Here is an 18,699-nt window from a genome sequence, read left to right as displayed (position 1 = left end):
TAGGAAAGGGATAAAATTTGTATTACGACACGGGATAGACTAGGTAGGCATGCTATGAACTGTAAATATTCCTTACAAATCTTCTGAATATTTCTCTTGTACAAACGCAACAAATACAATAAGTAATATGTGTGTGCAGTAATAAATTCATTTTCTGAAAGCATCTTTTCTGGCATCAGCGGTCGAAGTAGGGGATGCTGCCTCCAGTTAAGAAAGTTTCACAAAGCATACCCCCAATTAGAATAATTTGCATATTGAGCATCCTCCACATACTGTATTGTCTCCATGTTGATCCATACAAGGATGTACCCCCTCATATCTCCAAAACCGATCAAATATCCCCTCCCTTTTTGACTACGAATTTCCATTTCGAGCATTGTCTGGCAAGATTTTGTCGGGCTCAGTGACAGATCCTGTGGTGCGGTACTGGGCTTCAGAGGGGAAGGGGGGGGAGTGGCCCCTTCAATAGTTTGTTTCGCAGTTCCATAATGTTAACAACATACAAAATTCCTCTCCATAGACCTAATATGAAAATGAATATGACACACTAATGACACTGTAGTAGAAAATGTTAATTACTGAAGGGGTTCGTATTTGTTTGTCGACTGTCAAACAAATGTTTTGACCAATAATATAATAATACAATGCCAAAAATGTGCACAATATTTAGCAAAATCATCTCCACAACAAGTACAATGTTGATTGAATTGATGTTTTAAATTCACTTTATGCACAGTAAGGCTAATCGGGACTGGGCCTAAAGTTTAAAGTGAGATCCGAACCACTATGAGCCTCTACCGGGTATTGAACCCGGGACATCTTGATTACGAGGTGACGACGCTCATACGGAAATGAAACTGTGGTATAGTCATCTTGCAGCAATGCAAAGACGTCCAGTAAATGTTCTTGAAGTAATTGCTATGTGCAGTGAAGTAATATTGCCCTGGGTAAACACACGTTTGCGCATATTATGTACAATCCCGGTAACAACAACATCAAATGAGAAATCATTCTCAACTTTGAGGCGGTTGAAGACCTATCTTCGAAATACCATTTTCGAAGAAAGATTAAAGATTAAATGGGTTAGCTGCTCTGAACATTCACCGGGATATAAAAGTTACTTGTGATGACATATTGTCAGAACTCGCACAGATACCTCGATGCCTAAATTTCAGAATTTATATTGTTGAACTGTGGTACCTTATTTATTACTGTCTTTAAGACATCAAGTAGTCTTAATCTCTTTAATGTTGTTACAATGTTGAGTGTACATTTTTTTTTTTAAATTATATTTGAGCAATTAAATATAAAATATTAATAATTTGGAAATATTCAAGCAGGTGCTTTTATATGATGCAATAAAAACATGAAGCATCCATAGCAAATACATTGATTGCATTCATTGGGGTAAAATCCAAGTATATTAAATATCTAATTTATTACAAGAAATTTGACCTGTGAACTGGAAAATGTGTTGGATTCATAACCCCCCTTACGAAAATCCTGGGCACTCGCCTGTGTACGTACAACATATATTTTATTTATGCAACATGGAACGACGTAAAATAAGGAAATACATAAGTATGCAACATGTTGACGCTAAATTGTGTATGCATTCAAAGTTTCTTTAATATATATATATTATTTATGAGAATACATTAAATACATTACATAATCAATTCATCCACCTCATAACAAATCAACATTAAAAATAATACAAATTTTGTCTCCTTTTCCTCAAAAGAATTATTTGTGCATTTGAGACAAAACTTTTTAGCAGCAACAGTCTGAAGTACCTACATATTTGGTGTTACTTCTCTCTCGAGTAATTTAAATGCATCACCGAAAACAATCACATTGGGATCGATGCGAGCAAGAAAATTTTTAGATCCAATTTTTTCAAACTGAAAATAGGGTGCAAATAATTTCAGAGGGCGCCATGGCATTTTCTTTAACACATTTAGTATTTCATCAAGAACGTTTTGGCCCCATTGCTATGGCTCTGACAGCAGATATTGCGAGCGAAGCGAGCAAGAAAATTTTACGAAAATTTGAAATCAATGGGGGCAATTGACCTTCTGTGTCCCCCCCCCCCCCTGCAAGTTCCCTTGGCCGCCTGGAAGAAAAAACTAATTCCATCTTGAGTATCCATTTGTCCTACTATTCTTAGATTCTGCTAGTCTTGTTTTTTTCTTACTCAAATGTTTGCTCCCCCTAGAATGGACTTCCCCCTACCCGCCTGTAGTTGCGGCACTGTTTGAGAGAGCCTCTTCATCAATTTCACGTCATCACTCATTGTCGCGATTAGCTAGAAGTAGCAGATAACGAAAGCTATGTAACAAAAATTAAATATCCATTCCCTCTCTCTACTGCATGAATCGTTATTACTAAATAGCAGACTTGGTAAACAAAAAATTAAGTAGTTCAAACTTCATAGCAACACATCCAAGAAAATCATCCAAACACGTTAGGCACCTTTAATATAAGACTTCTCAAAATGTCATAACTGTTCTAGATACTGAAAATTTCGAAATAATTTCCCGAAGTCTGAATCAGGAAGGGATCCCCCCCAATGCTAGTACAACATTATTCGGAATCCCACGCACCTCATTAAATCACAAAATCAATAAGTGTCTTTGTTATGTTTCTAGAGTAATACAGGATATAATTGTAAAGATTAGTGAGATTACCAGGTAGGAATGTGTTCTGTACATTTTGCAGGGGGGGGGGCAGTTACCCCCCTTGCCCCCATCTAGCTACGGGCCTGCATTTATTTCCTTTCACCTTACGTCGACTAATTGCGCGAGGTAGAAAATGGCCACCGTACGTTCTTCGCCTGTCGTACCGCTTGCTAAGTCATCCGAAACCAGCTTGTTCCACCCCTTCCACACCCAGATTACCGCCATCCTCGGGAGTAGCTCTATTACGTGTAAAAATCTCGGTCCAATCAGAGCACTTTTAAAACTTCCTCGCTTTGGCGTGAAAAGTACAGCTTCCTCTTAATGGAGGGTGGGAAAACAGGTGGGTGGGGGTGGGTGGGTGGGTGGGTGGGTGGGTGCGTGCGTGCGTGCGTGTGTGCGCGCGCGCGCGCGCGCCCAAAACTATACTTTGAGGTCGCACAGGGATTTTCTTGGCATTGTTGGGGATAGTGATATGTATGACTATTTTCAAAGTTTTGGGTGATATCATTCAATAAACATTTCATATTTACTGGTTGAAGAGATGAAATAGTTTCCTTAGTGGAAGAAATTTGGTCATTTCTCACAAACGTACGCCTCAAATATTTTTTTTTCATTTAAACTAAGATTTGTCTCAATTTTCCAGAACTAAAGCAATGTGAAAATCTTAAGCATAGAAAGAACAGTAAAATATAAATGCATGGAAAAATAACACTGACTTTAAATTAATAGCACCAAATTTGTCCCTAAACTGCAAAAAATAACACCGAATTGCAGTAAAAAATAACATTGAAATTCAGGGGAAAATAAAACAAACTTCACGTCCCTAGCTATATGTCTTTTCAGTTATTATGGCAGGCACTCGAGAAGCTGGCAAGGGAAGTGGGGAGTAGGGAAGCAGCCAATCCAGCACAATAAGAAATGCAGCAGCCAACCACCGCTGTTGTATGGTTGGTCTGTGGCTAATTCCCCAATCCCCACTTTCCTTCCCAGCTTCTAGAGCACCTGCTGCAAGAACTGAAAGATCTATAGGAAACAAATACAAGCCTTGAGGTATGTAGAAGGAAAAAAATTAGCCTAGAAAACATGCAGTAATACTCGCTAAGCCGATGAAGCATGTGTTAACAGACATGAATAGAAATCAAATCATGTAAAAAATGCATGTGTACCATGATTCATTTGGAATTAAACTTTGGGATTCCAATTGTGTAAATTCTGATATTATTTTACACATGTATTTTCTACATGAATTGAATTCTATAGATGTTGTTAAGCAAATTCTGAATATTTGCTGCATCTTTTGTACAGAACGATTTATCCATTCTGCATGAGTAGATAAAGTTGGTCAGGTTCGATGCTCTGAGCATTATAATGACATTCACCCATACGTTATTGTCCCACATATTTTGAATAAGTTAGGATTGTTGGATTGCTCTAGTAGGGCGTGTTGAATTTTTCATCTTTAAAAATCCTGATTTGAGGGGTGTTAAAAAGTTGTGGTATGATTAGGTAATTTGAAATATATTTTGGTTACTTGTAACTATTTAGGTCTTGCTTGGTAAATATCTATGTGAAAAGTTCCTACTTTTTAACATTTTCTAAATTTTTCTGTCATTTAAATGTGTGGGTTATTCCCATATTTTCATGAAAACAGATGTGATAAGTGCCTAAAATTGATTACAAGTTATTGTAGTTCTCTTATATATGTATTGTAGTTATGTGCACTATTAATATTTTAATATTATTATGTTATATTTTGTACTATTAATATTAATATTATACTCCTTTCTTTTTTCCAACAGAGACTGAAGAATTTCCATTTTGAGAGTTGCAATCGGTGTCAACTGTGTCAATGACAATGCGGCTGTGGCGTGGCAGATACGGTATGTGATATCTTTTTTGCTTTCTACAACCAGTGATAACTGCTTCACTATGACTACAAAGAAGAGACATGTTGCCTTCTGAATTACCAACTTTGCGAGACGTGTTAAGATATGGACTGTTGCTGAGAGAACAAAGTAGTGAGGATATGAGAAACTATCCAGATGCCAGTGTTGGAAAAGACATATATCCTAAAGTACTTGAAAAATGGGAACGAGCAAACTTTTCTTTTGTCTTCCCTGTTATGAATTCAAGTGTTACAGTATTAGCAAAGATTCAAGAAAGTTGGGAGCAAGCAAAAAACATATCTCTTGGAAGGGGCAAGTTAAATATTAAAGAAGCCTTTGCTTCAAAACTTGACAAGCTCTTTGACATTCTCAATTGCAAATGTGAAATCATTATGTGCTCTGAATTTGACTGTGCTACAGATTGCACAAAAGAAGCTCACATTAATTGTTCATGCTCTAAAGACGAGAAGATCCCAGTGAAAGAACTTGCTTTCATTAAAGGCCAGAGAAACAATATTGGTTCTATTGGACCACACCAAATTGGTTTGCCTGATTTTCCAGAGCATAAGAGACTGATAAAGAAGCAAAAGCGAGGAGAATTTGAGAGAACAAGACTTGCTGAATATAAAAAGGAATGCTTGCAGACTTCTTCACTTCCATCACATGAAGAAAGTTTCTCTGGGGTTGGAAATGAGGAAAAAGAATCTGATACAGAAGATGGAAGTAAATCAAATTATGATTTAGCAGCTCCTTCAACTTCTAATGGAGAGAAACGGTACAATACATTAGATATACCTAATGTTGCTATGCAGAGCATCAGATACGGTGTTGGTCTTCGTGACACAGCTGCAATTACCACCTCTGCATTTATTGATATCGGCTTGATCACTGAAGAAAACACAAAACTTGTTGTTGACCACAATAAAGTAAAGAGAGCGCAGGAGAATTAGACAATGAATTTGAAGAAATTTGTAAGAAGGGTCAAATTGAGTGCATATTTTTCGATGGTCGTGAAGTTATGCTGATGGCTGAAAATTCAGAGTAGCAGTTTCCCAGTACTATGAAAGAACAACATTATTCAGTTTGTAGTGAGCCAGGTGGGAGATACCTTTATCACTTTACACCAGAGAAAAGCTCAAAGAATGAAAAACCAGCTGAAATAATTGCTGACAATTTACTGAATTTCATGAAAGAAAAGGGTATTGATAAAACAATAATAGGAATTGGAGGTGATTCAACAAATATTAATACTGGCTGGGAAGGTGGCACCATGCACTGGGTAGAAGACAAACTAGGCCGCAAACTTAACTGGCTAGTGTGTGCTCTTCACACCAAGGAGTTACCTCTTCGCCATTTAATCACAGCCCTTGATGGGAAGATTTTGTCAAACAACAAGTGGACAGGTGGCATTGGTAAAATGTTAGATGCAGCTCCAGAGCTTGATATTAATCCTAAATTTCCAAAAATTTCAATTGGAGTACCTGTTATTGAACTTGGTGACAGTATTGTGAAGGATCTGTCAACCGATCAAGCGTATGGATATAGAATTACACAGGCCATAAGAGCAGGTAAACTTCCCAATAATCTGGCACTTCTTGAAATTGGACCAGTGACCCATTAAGGTGGTTTTCAACAGCGAACAGACTTTGTCGCTTGTGGGTTTCCAAACATGGCCCAAAAGACAAAAACCTCGAGAATTTAAGGCTGATTGTGGAATACATCGTTGGTGTGTACTATCCGTGTTGGTTCAATATCAAAGTAAAACATTTGTGGATAGAAGGCCCACATCATTTGTTGTTTCAATTGCAACAGCTTAGACTGCAAAACAAGGCTGTAGTAAATGCTGTTTTGCCGTCTGTTAAGCGTTCAGCGTGGTATGTATGTAGTGAAATGTTATTCAGACACTGCTGTGCTCAAATAATAAGGAACAAAGGAGAGCTGGAATTCAAAATATCATCGATTTGAGAGGTGGCAATGATGATACATTTGGAGACCTTCCAGTACGTCCAAAGAAGACACCTGCTTCAAACTTATTGGAGTTGATAGACTGGTTTGATGGAGTTTATAAACCTCCATTAACATGAAAAATGACCTTGACAGAAATAAAGGAATTTATTGACAAGCCTATGCAAGTTCCTCAGTGGCCTTGTCATGGTCAAGGGATTGAAACATGTGTGAAACAAGTCACGGAGGCTGCAGGAAAAGTGTATACACAGGAAAAAAGGGAGGGCTACATCAGAGGCCAAGAATCAGGTCGTCGGCTTTTGTCAAGAAATGAATCAAAATAGGACTTGCTTGTTATTAATTCTAATTAATGTTATTCTTTTTTTTTACTATAAAATATGTTATAAGATAAAGTAATGATATGTTGTTACAGCTGGACACAAAATTTGTTTATATTTTCGCTTGTATAAAATTATTAAAAACTTCAACTTCGCTTCAAAATGCGAGTTTTTGGCTTTTTTTTTTTAAGTGCATTTCAAACAAATCTGAATTTACCAAGCTAATCATCAACCAATCATAAAAATAATTGCAGATTTGGATTCCTCATGTTCAATAACATATTTTCAGAACCCCTCATTGAGCAAATTCGCAAAAGAAAATTTTCCGTTCTTAAATGACACGCCCTAATTGTTATGAAATTAAAATATAGACATAGGCAATTAATACAGTGTATAACATGTACAATACAGACATCAGTGCACCTTGAAAATAACGTTCTCTAAAAGCATTCCCTCTGCTTGGATGCACTGTTAAAGGTGATACGGAAAGGCTTCCATGACAAGTTTCTAAACATGTCCTGTGGAACAGGGCATATTACACAGTGACTGACGGTTCAGAAGATTACCCATGGTTCTCCACTGTCTAATCCACCTCTGAATGTGTGTGTCTGGAACAGGTACATGGCAATCTTCATTGTTTCACTTCATCTTTGGATGAAGGCTTCCACTGTAGTAATCTACGTTTGCACCAGCCAACAATCCATGGTATGCTAATTGCCTGACTCCCAAGTCTCCATGGATACACACGTGCATTCTGGCAGGGTTGCCAACTCAAACTGGTAGATACAATATGTGCCACCCTGAATATATTGCTATATAGGGTGAAAAAGGTTCAGATAGCAGGCGATTTACTAGCAATATAACATCTGAAAGCCACTTTTCAAACTTCAAACTAACTTCAATATTCATTTCCAGTATTTTAAACAAATTAAACTTAGACCTGTTTATGAATCTTTATCTAAGGATTTTGGCACACAAAATATAGTATATATTTGTAGGCCATTAGTAAACAATTTCTAAAATTTGGAAAACTGTTTGCAGTAAATAAGTGATTAGTTTCAAGCTAGAACATTCTAGTGGGGCTCACACATGAAAAATAAAATTGGGGTCCCACTGTACAGACTATTAGGTGGTATTGATGCGAACACTGACATTACACTAGACACATACCTTTCTACTTTTTGTGAAACTGGCAGAACATGCCTCGCATGCCTTCACTTTGGCCTCTTCAGACGTCACGCAGGATGGATCAGGGCTCACTGTGCTGCGGCGGCAGTTGAAGATATTGCTCCCACCCATTAGATCAGGTCTTGTAAAATCCTTTAACAGATAAACAAAACGAAATTACATTTAGTGACAAGGATTACACAATTCAACAAATTTGCAATTGTAACCATTCTCTCTGCCCAAGTTTTCTGTCATTTAGTGACAGACCATGCTATAATGCGAGTACTTCCACTTTCTGACAGGAGCAGCTTTGTTCTCTTCCTACCAGAGCTTGTCACTCCCGTTGAGAGAATTTGAATCGTTGACTGTCACATTCACACAAAGTATGTGATAATTACATAATCAAATAGTGGAAATTTATGCCATTTGAAACAGACAATCACAAATGTTATTTTGATTGGGTAATATTCTTAGAAATCTAGAATATCTAGAGGCATGCATATTTCATTTTTGACGAAAACCAAAATGTGAAATAACATATTATAATATTAATTTCTCATCCTGTTTTGTCACGAAATGAGACAAAATGAACAACAAAATGCGAAATTGACTCTTAAACACAAAATTTAGAGTTTATTTACCAATACAACACTTTCTGAAGTTTAAATTATCCTGTAATTTATGTAATTCATAAAAAATTGATTAATTGAGAAGAAAAAAATGGACCTCTTTATATAGGAATAAAGTTAGTACTCTGGCAACTACATAAATGTGCTATTATAAGGGAAATGTTTATTTTGAGTAATAACGGTCAGTTTTTAAATCAAATTTAGAATAATAGTCATAATTTTAAAAGGAAGATGTAATTTCATAAACATCTCTTGATCCGATTTTTCACTGCTATAACACAGAAATTTTATATCCTTTACCACTTTTGAACCCGAAACTGATTGCTTTTGCAATGTAACATAATTTGATAAATTCTTATAATTTAAAAGTGAAAGAGATTCAACCTCTAGTAAGTTCAAAAAATTTCAATGTTCACCGACCATCGCGAGGACAAAAGGACAATATGTGACATGCATCAAATCCAAACCACTGCACAAAGCATTCATTTCCTTGCTACTACTACTGAATCACAGTATGACTCACATGGCTCCATGGGGTCATAATTTTCGAGAAAGATGAGCAAAAGTAAATTACCAAATTTATACCATAACAAGGGCATTTATAAAAGTTACCTGAGAATTGGCAGTTTTCTCCTCCTCTTCCTCCACTTCCTCAATGAGGGGTTCCACGTTGGGAGCATTTTCCATCCTTTCCTGAGATTCCTCATCACTACTACTGAGTTCGATCACCTCACACCGCTCTGCACTCATTTGCACTTTTTCTTCAGCACTACTCTCCTCTACACTCTGCTCCGCACTTTGCCTGTCCATTATTTCTACGGTCTCCTCTGCACCATCGTCACTTCCTTCTTCCACATCACAGTCTGAGACATCCTCCCTCGTTTCTTCTCCGGAGCAACTACTTTCAGGCCTACTCGAACGAGACCGATTGTCGTCGTTTTCAGGTGGAGTATACTTTGGTCCCATGTTCTCATCTCCACGTGTAAACATCGGATCACTACTCATGCTCCAGAATTAAGTCTCACAGAAGACATTAAGTCTCTGTAAAGGAAAGCAGGTTGTCTGCAATTAATTATACCTGTTATTGGAAATAATTTATAAAAATATACACACTTCTTTAAATCAGGAATTGTAGTTTTTCTGGTGACGTGATTCAAGGAAGTATTGTGGACACTAATGTTGAATTAGCCTGGCTGGTAACCTGAGAAAATTTGTTCTAATTCTCTAAATGTTACAACCTCTTCACTTTGTAAAATACACCTAAAATGGTGTATTTATGAACTGTAAAGATCCAGTTGGAACGAACCACTAGCTAAAATTCCCAAGCTGTACTAAATTTTGAGGAAAAAAACTCAAATTTGATACATCTGCCAGTAATGCTATATGTAATTCTGATTTGCTGTTTATTGAGAGATACAATCGTTCACATATACAGACATACGTTAGTCCTCCACTGTCCACACTTTTTATCAATTACACTTTATGTAAATGAAAAGCAGCTTATAGATAGTGCAAACCCTGACTTAGCATCCATCTTTTTATTTAACTAACGAAGACTGTTTGAAAAAGATGATATTGTATAAAAATCAAATATGTGCCACAAATACCAATAAAATAAAGTGCAGGGCAGTTACATTATTTAAAATAAATCATGTTGGCATAATGTGTGAGCTATATTTTAAATCATATAAAGTCTTGCCATTATCTGCAGCAGCAGATCTTGGAATATAGTTGAACTACTGACAGGTAGGCCTCTTCCACCTCTTCCGGACCTTACAGTCATGCAGAAAGACAAAAATAAGGTATATATTAGGCATTTTCACGAGACCAGCTACCAAAAATATCTTTGGTTGACTGGGTCGAGTGCACTTAAGTTGTATTGCTGGGCATGTTTGCTTTTATCTACCGACAAAAGTCCTTGGAATACAACAGGATTTAGTAATTTAAACTATTTGGTATCTGCTTGTGATAAACACCAAAAATCACTTAGTCATATACGTGCGTTCAGTAACTTACAGACATTCGGTTCTCAAAGAATTGATCATTCCTTGAATTTGCAAAAGAAGATTGCCGACAGTTTGCATAATGAAAAAGTGAAGGAAAACATAATTATTGTAAGAAGATTAATTGATGCAATAGCATTTCTGGGGAAGCAAGAATGTGCATTTAGGGGCCACAATGAGTCTGGGGATTCAACAAATAAAGGCATGTACATAGAACTTTTGGAATTTTTAGCAACATATGATCCGACAAAAGCTAACCATTCAAAGACCGCAACCGTGTTTAGAGGAATGTCACAATAATACAAAATGATTTAATTGATGCAGTAGCTAGTGTAATTACAGATCATATCAAATCAGAAATATCAAATGCAACATTCGTTGCAATATTACTTGACGAGACAACTGTCGTAACTAATAAAAGTCAGTTATCAACAGTCATACGATTTGTGGATAATGAGGGAAACTGTCAGGAACGATTTTTGCATTTCACTGACGTCAGTTCAGACCAAACAGCACAAGCATTGTTCCAACATGTCACCAAGGTTGTAGATGATTTGAATTGTTCGAAGAAACGTGTGGCGCAAACATTCGATGGAGCAGCTGTTATGGCCGGTCATGTGTCTGGACTTCAGGCCTTGGTAAAGAATTAGTATCCCTCAGCAATGTTCATTCATTGCTACAGTCACAGGCTAAATTTGGTCTTGTCAAAGTCTACAAACAATATATCAGAATGTAGACGATTTGTTACCTCTTTGTCAGGAATTCCTACCTTTTTTCACACTCTTCGGTCAGCACAACTGCTCTAAAAAACTTCATGGAAAAGAAACTGCCGGGAGTGGCACCAACAAGGTGGAATTTCTCATCAGGGCTTGTAAATACTGTAAAGGAATAAAGAGGGCACCTTATCAAGTTCTTTTCAGCAGTGGTAGATGAAGATGGTGACTGGACAAGTGACGAGGTGAATATTGCACTAGGCTTTGTTTGTTTTCTGTGCAAGTTTGACACTAGATTTCTTCTCATTGTATTCAGCAAAATATTTGCATTTTCCAATGTTCTGTTTGACATGTTGCAAATTAAATGCATGGCCATTTCTTACTGCACGAACAAAGTCAATGAATTCTATGACACATTGCAGAAAATTAGGGACGAAGTGTTTGATCTTGCATGGCCACAAGTAATGCTGAAGATGAAGATAGTGAATATGAAGGAAGGCCAAGAAGACAGGGCAATGATGACCGTTCCAAATACCAGCGCATTTTCAACGAAATTCTGGATACAATGATGTATCAGGTAAAATTCAGATTTGAATCTCAAAATGATCTAAAATTTGTGTCTTTGTTGGATTCAGACAAATTTCATACATTTCGTGAAATGTTCCCTCAAACTCTTTTGGCAGAACTGAGTGAACAGTATGCCTCAAAGTTTGATAGAGTCCGCCTCAAAAATGAACTAAGTGTGCTTTATTCTCTGGATGAGTACAAGAATAAATCAGTGAATGAAATTACAAATTACATGAAGCTCAATAATTTGGACATAGTGTTTAGTGAAGTGTACAAACTAGCAGAACTAATATTGACATTTCCATCAACAACTGCCCGACTCTGTGGCTGAGTGGTTAGCACATCGCTCTGCGATGCCAAGGGTCCCGGGTTCGAATCCCGGTCAGGCTTGGTTGTTTGTGAATGTCCATTCATCAATTTCATCATTTCATCACTCATCCCCATCTTCGCAAATTAGCCAAGAGGCACAAAACTCGAAGTAAAATAAACTAAATCAAATCAAAATCAAAACCATCGACAACTGCAACCGTCGAAAGGAGTTTTTCTTCTCTAAGGAGAATTAAAACTTATCTCGGAGCAACACAGGGACAAGCGCGGCTTAGTAATTTAGCTATAATGTCTATTGAGATAGGGGTTCTAATCAACATCAGAAATTCATGTGAGGACACATTCTTTGATAAAGTGACAAAAAAATTCACTGGAAAGGAGAGAAGAATGGAGTTTACCTTCAAGTAAGGTAAGAAGTTAATTATTTTTTCATATTCGCATGTGGGTCCTACATATTGCATGTTATAGACCGCTCCTCTTTATAAATAAGCATGAAATAGTTTATGTCCATTGCCTACTATTGTTGTTTTTAATGGCAAGATTTCGATGTAAACAAAATAAATCCAAAATGAATGAGGAAGAGCCCCCTCCCCCCTTTGTCGGACACATTTTCATTTAAAATTCAAACACTACTATGTTTGGAGATAGCCCTGATCTTGGACTCAGCATACGCCACTAATAGAGCCACATGTTTATGGTAAATAAAAGATCAATTTTTGGTAGAAAAACTGGGCATATTTTGAGATCAAAACTGGTATATAAAATGGAAATTTCTGACTTAAAATGGTGAATATTAATCCCTAAAATTGATTTTCAAAATTACACAAAATTCTAATAGTACATTTATGTAGTTACCAAAGTATTGTGTTTATTCCAGTGTAAAGGAATACATTTTGGGAGCAAGGATATAATTTAGCAGATATCAAGAGTTATTAATGTTTCACGAAATTCTTTAACATCTTGATACCAAGATTCTTTGGTATGCAGTCGAACTGAATAGTACTTTTTCCCATAAGTTTTCCCACCACTAATTGTCCATTGTTTCTGCCAACTTTCCAACAATTCTGTCTTAGCATGTGACACAAGTGCTTTTGCAGAAAATTTAATCCGAAGCGATCACTGATTTGATTGTTCAGCTGTATATTTAGATAACACGCCTGCTATGTAGTTTCCTTCTATGGATGTATGACCAGGAGTTCAGACAAAAGAAATACTGTAACTTGAGCTCACTAGCTTGATACAAAATTTTTATGTTAACAATGTACTGGCAATAGCACTGGCTGCATATTGGCTGAACTCATGTTCCATCTAAAAGTGTTATAGTATTATAAAAGTGAAAATTCGAAGGAATCATTAATTTTGCACAAGACTGAGTGTCATAAGAATGAAAGAAACAAGTTTCTAAACTGAATTTTTTAGGGAGTGGAACAACAAGAACTGAATCCAGAAGTGGAAGTGAACTGCTTGTTCATGTTGTAACTTTGGTAAATGTCTGTTATATCGGAGACACATTTCTTCATTTTTACAGAAGAAACTACTTACAGAAATGAGTTTCTGTAGCATTTTAGAAGTTTGTCGAGGTATTTTCTCACTGTAGAATGCTGCACAACAAGAAATAAGCACTTTTGATATAATAAACTTGCATTTTGTGCAAAGCGACAACATTATGCTGTTGTTTCCATCATGTACCTGCAGATGGCGAAAGCGTCGAAAGTCACGCAGTCTCGCCAGTGTTTCCAAACGTGCCTTTTTTTTTACAGGAATTATTTTTAAACTATGCTTACCTAACCTAACCCAACATAACCTAAACTTGCCAGAAATGGTCTGTGGGGCTATCGTGAATGGTTTTTGGGGCTATCCGTCAATGGTTCATGGGGCGATCGTGAATGGTTTTTGGGGCTATCGTGAATGTTTTTTGGGGCTATCCATCAATGGTTTGTGATGACATAATGGGTAACAGTTTCATACATCGGAGAGACATTTCTTCAATTTTACACGAGAAACTACTTGCGGAAATGAGTTTCTCCAAGGTTTACAACGTTCGTCGAGGTATTTTCTTTCAGCGTGGAATATATGTGACTGGGAAATCATGTATTTTTCAAGAGAAATATCTCACCGACGCAAAATTGCCATTGCTTTCATTTGCTTGCCCTATGACAACCAGATGATGCGTACGTTTGATGACGTAAGCCCCTGTCAGTGTTTCAAACCCCCCTTTTTTTACTATGCTTGCCTAACATAACCAAACCCAACCTAACCTTATCGGAAATGGTTCGTGGGGCTATCCGTGAATGGTTAGCTCCAAATGATCCAAGTAGTTTTCCTGTCGAGGTTTTGCTGACAGAACTCTTTGATATTTATGAACCTAAAACAAACAAGTTGCTTGAGATATATAAATTTAAAAATGCTAAAAAAGAGCATGGTGAATCAATGGATGACTACATATCATGAATTAAAAAGTTTAAGACATGTGGGTTTAAGCCAGAAGATTTTGATGAAGAATTAAAGCAGCAAACAATTTTTGGACTTGAGGAAGGTACATTAAAAGGGAAATTAATTATGGAGACTCCAAAGACGTACAAAGAAGTTTGTGAATACATTAGGAATCATAAAGTACTAGACAGATTTGGTAGCCATATTCAGCAAGACTCAAACATCCACAAAGTTAACACATACACTCCAAGAAATATGTACAAGAGCAAATTAGAGGTAAAGAAATGTTATAAAGGACAATTGCAACAGGACAGTCCAAGGAATGTTAACTGGATTTGCTAACGATGTGGTTTGAAAAAAAAAAACATGGAGCTGAAGGTTGTCCAGCTATAGGGAAAGCTTGCAGATTTTGTGGCAAGATAAATCATTTTTCTAACGTTTGTAGATACAAGAATGAAATAAAGGATGTAGATAAAAGATCACCTGGGAAGAAGGCAGATTTCATGCATCAAAGACAACCTAACTACACCTCAACAGCTGTGCAATATTTAAATAAGACTACATCAAATGAAAGATCTTCTTCTATACCCTCTGAGGAGGAAGATGTGATAAACAAAACCCGAGGTAATACTTTTGACTGCAGTGGAAGCCAGCACAATATATTTAGTATAAATGTAATAAATACTGTAGAGCATAAAAGTGAATAAAAGTATGCACCAGTGAAACAGAAAGTAAAATTTGTGTGGGTATTAATGTGTCTGACAAATTTACAATTCATGATGGGTTAAAACAAGGAGATGCATTATCTCCATTGCTCTTTAATTTTGCCTTAGAAAATGCTGTTAGGAAGGTAAAAGAAACTAACGAAGGACTAAAATTAAACAGTGTGACTCAGTTGTTAGCATATGCAGATGATGTAGACTTATTAGGAGATGATATAAATACAATTAAGAATAATGCTAAAATATTTTTCAAAACTGCTAAAGAGATAGTTTTGGAAGTTAACAAAGAAAACTAAATATATGCTTACAGGCTGAAACCAAGTGTTAGGTAATAATCAAAATCTAATTATTGATAACAACTCGTTTGAACCAGTTTCCAAATTCAAATACTTAGGAGTAATATTATCAAGTGAAAATTATATTAAAGGGGAAATAAAAAGTAGGCTTAATTCAGGAAATGCATGTTACTTCTCTCTTCATAAACTTTTGTCTTCTCATTTAATATCTAAGAAACTAAAAGTTAAAATATACAAAACAGTAATTTTGCCTGTAGTATTATATGGGTGTGAAACTTGGTCCCTTACATTAAAAGAGGAACATAAATTGAGAGTATTTGAAAATAAGATCCTTAGGAAAATATTTGGACCTAAAAGGATGAGGAGACAGGTGAGTGGAGAAGGTTACATAATTTAGAACTACATAATTTATATTCATCTCCAGATATTATTAGAATAATTAAAGCAAGAAGACTTAGGTGGGCAGGCCATGTGGCACGAATGGGAGAGGAAAGAGGAGTTTATAGGATTCTTGTTGGGAAACCTGATGGTAAGAGACCTATAGGAAGGCCAAGACGAAGATGGAGGGACAATGTTGAGTTAGCCCTAAAGGAAATCGGTAGGGATGGAAAAGGGTATATAGATCTTGCTCAAGATAGGGACAGATGGAAGGCCTGTGTTGCTGCAGCCATGAACCTTCGGGTTTAAGAAGGCTAGAGAGAGGAGAGAGGAGGAGGAGCATAAAAGTGAAGAAAGTAGCAAGGATGTCGAGGAGTTATTATGCAATGAGATTGAACCCTTACATGTTCAGCTATATATCTGCAATGAACCAGTTAAATTTATAGTGGATACAGGAAGTTATGCTAACATTCTACCTAAGAGTAGTGTATGGAAAAGAAGCGACGTTTTACGATTAAATCCACTCAAAAATGGCTATGGTACTATCACAGGAGAAAAGTTGAAGTTCGAGGGTCAAATTTCCTTACCTGTAAAATATAACTCACTGAGTTATGAAATGCCATTTATAGTAGGAGATTTAAATGATTTAAAACCTTTACTTGGTCGAGCAGGATTGTGTATTCTCTTTGGCAATTGTAGAAGTAGTAGTTTGGTAATTGATACTGTACAAGGGCAAATGGAAGGAAAAATTTTGGAATAGTATTACAAGGAGCTTGTACACTGGAAATCTAAGGAAACGCCCCCACCTTAAGGTTATGCAACCCAGAATTTGTAATGACCCCGAGTTTGCCATTACTTCGTGGTTTTATATTATTATTATTATTAGTATTATACAGTTAATAATTCATATATATATTCATAAATATATTAATGCCTTCAACCAATTTTCTAATATGGCCGCCTTTATAATCAAAATTATACACATATCTACAACTATGAATAGCGGCAAATTTAAGCAATTTACATAGTTTCAACATTAATCGTTTCATTTGCTTTTAAATGTTCTAAAGATTGTTGTAAGTTTAATTGTAATCAAGTAAGTGAAGCCTAAGTTAATAATTTCTGAGTTAAATTCCTTATATCTATTTGTTGTTTCATGTTTCTGGCAAACGCCGTTCGTTTCTCTTATATTTTGAAAGCCATTGTTGATTTATTTAAACTCTTGTGGTGTGAGAAGATCACGCGCTTTTCATTGCATTGTTGCCACCACATACCTAAATTCACTGTGCCAGATTACTGTACATTTCTAATATATTACTGTTGGCTTTTATTCAACTTCCTAATATTAAAAGGTTATTGTGTCTGGTAACTCTGTGTAACTGAGGTGTTGTTTTCGCCTTCCAGAAAAACGGTGAGGAGTTGCGCGGAGAGATTTGAAGTAGCAAGAGGTGCTTCGCGTTACGGGAAAGATAGGCTTACGCATCTCATGCTGTACCGTTCGAAAGTATTTTTAATTGTAATTTTAGTCTTACATGATATACGTGCGTGTCTATAATAAACGTAAAGTTGAACATATTCCGGTTTTTCTTTATTTCGAAAGTGTATTTCGTACTTGTGGATACCTGCATCAGGAGGACAACCTCGTGGGTTGTCATTGGACTTCACCTGTGGATCCAATGGGAAGGAACGCAGTAATTCAACCCAAACCCTGGGATTATTAATAAGCATGCTCTGCTGAGCTTATAAGGTAAGTGTACTTGTGAAGTGCACCGCTACGCGGGACGTAGCAAATTTTATATCATCTAGTTTCGCCAGGAAGAGCAGCTCGCGAGAAGCGTAGTGTTTCCAACTCTTGAATCTAGCCACAGATTCACGCGACCGGGTGGAGATCTTGCTTTCCTCTTGATTTGATTTCAACGGACAAGTTTATTTTGAGAATGTCTCTGGTAATAATAACAAGTGTTATTAACATTTATGCTTGAGTTTTTTATTATTCTTTTACCACTTTCGAACGAATATGTGAAGAATGGAGGTATCACGGATTTCGTTATCGCTAGGATACTTGACACCTCCCACGAGAGAGTCCTGCAGACGAAAAGATAGCATTATGACTAATTCTGTTATGTATTTCAGAAAAGAAAAAAGCCTCTTCGGATAGCCTAAAGATGCCTTGTAATCAAGCGGTCCTAGATACAATTCCCACTGGTGGCCCACCACTCTAGATCATAAGTTCCGTTTCCATTAATGTATCTGTGCATAAATTGAAATCAAACATTTTCTTAAAAATTTACGTGTGCTCGGAACAACCCTTGAAAGGCAAAAGTAAAATGACGTGGAAGTTGTGATTGGTTTTTACATCACTCGCGCTAATGCGGACCCCCAAACTCCATTCTTTCCGAGATTTTTTTCTCGTTGGTCCTGCCACCATAGGTAAGTCCAAAGAGAGGATTCTGACCCCCATAACCACCCCCTCCCCGTTCAGTATGCTTATGCCTGTCACGCTTCTCTTTTCCCACTGTATCCTATTTGCACACATTACACATTTTTTTTTTTTCATTTTGCAATAACGCTTCCGGCAATTTTTCTTCAGAGTTATTCTTTTTGTTTTTAAATGT

The 18,699-nt window shown here is 36.6% G+C and overlaps 1 protein-coding gene across 1 annotated transcript in view; it reads right to left on the bottom strand.

The window, feature by feature from the left end:
- Positions 1-18,699, bottom strand: part of LOC145992728 (uncharacterized) — a 104,461-nt gene that overhangs the window by 42,373 nt on the left and 43,389 nt on the right. Inside the window, exons 2-3 of the mRNA XM_083129113.1 lie at positions 9,258-9,686; positions 8,020-8,169 (exon numbers count right to left, since the gene is read on the bottom strand). Coding sequence (XP_082985239.1) covers positions 8,020-8,169; positions 9,258-9,650 — 543 coding nt within the window. The 5' untranslated portion in view covers positions 9,651-9,686. The remainder of the gene's footprint in view (positions 1-8,019; positions 8,170-9,257; positions 9,687-18,699) is intronic.

The sequence above is a fragment of the Lepisma saccharinum genome, chromosome 9 (genome assembly GCF_977018435.1).
Source record: "Lepisma saccharinum chromosome 9, izLepSacc3.1, whole genome shotgun sequence".
Classification (NCBI taxonomy): domain Eukaryota; kingdom Metazoa; phylum Arthropoda; class Insecta; order Zygentoma; family Lepismatidae; genus Lepisma; species Lepisma saccharinum.
Note: the sequence above shows the minus strand (reverse complement) of the source record. Positions and strands in the feature narration are given on the sequence as shown.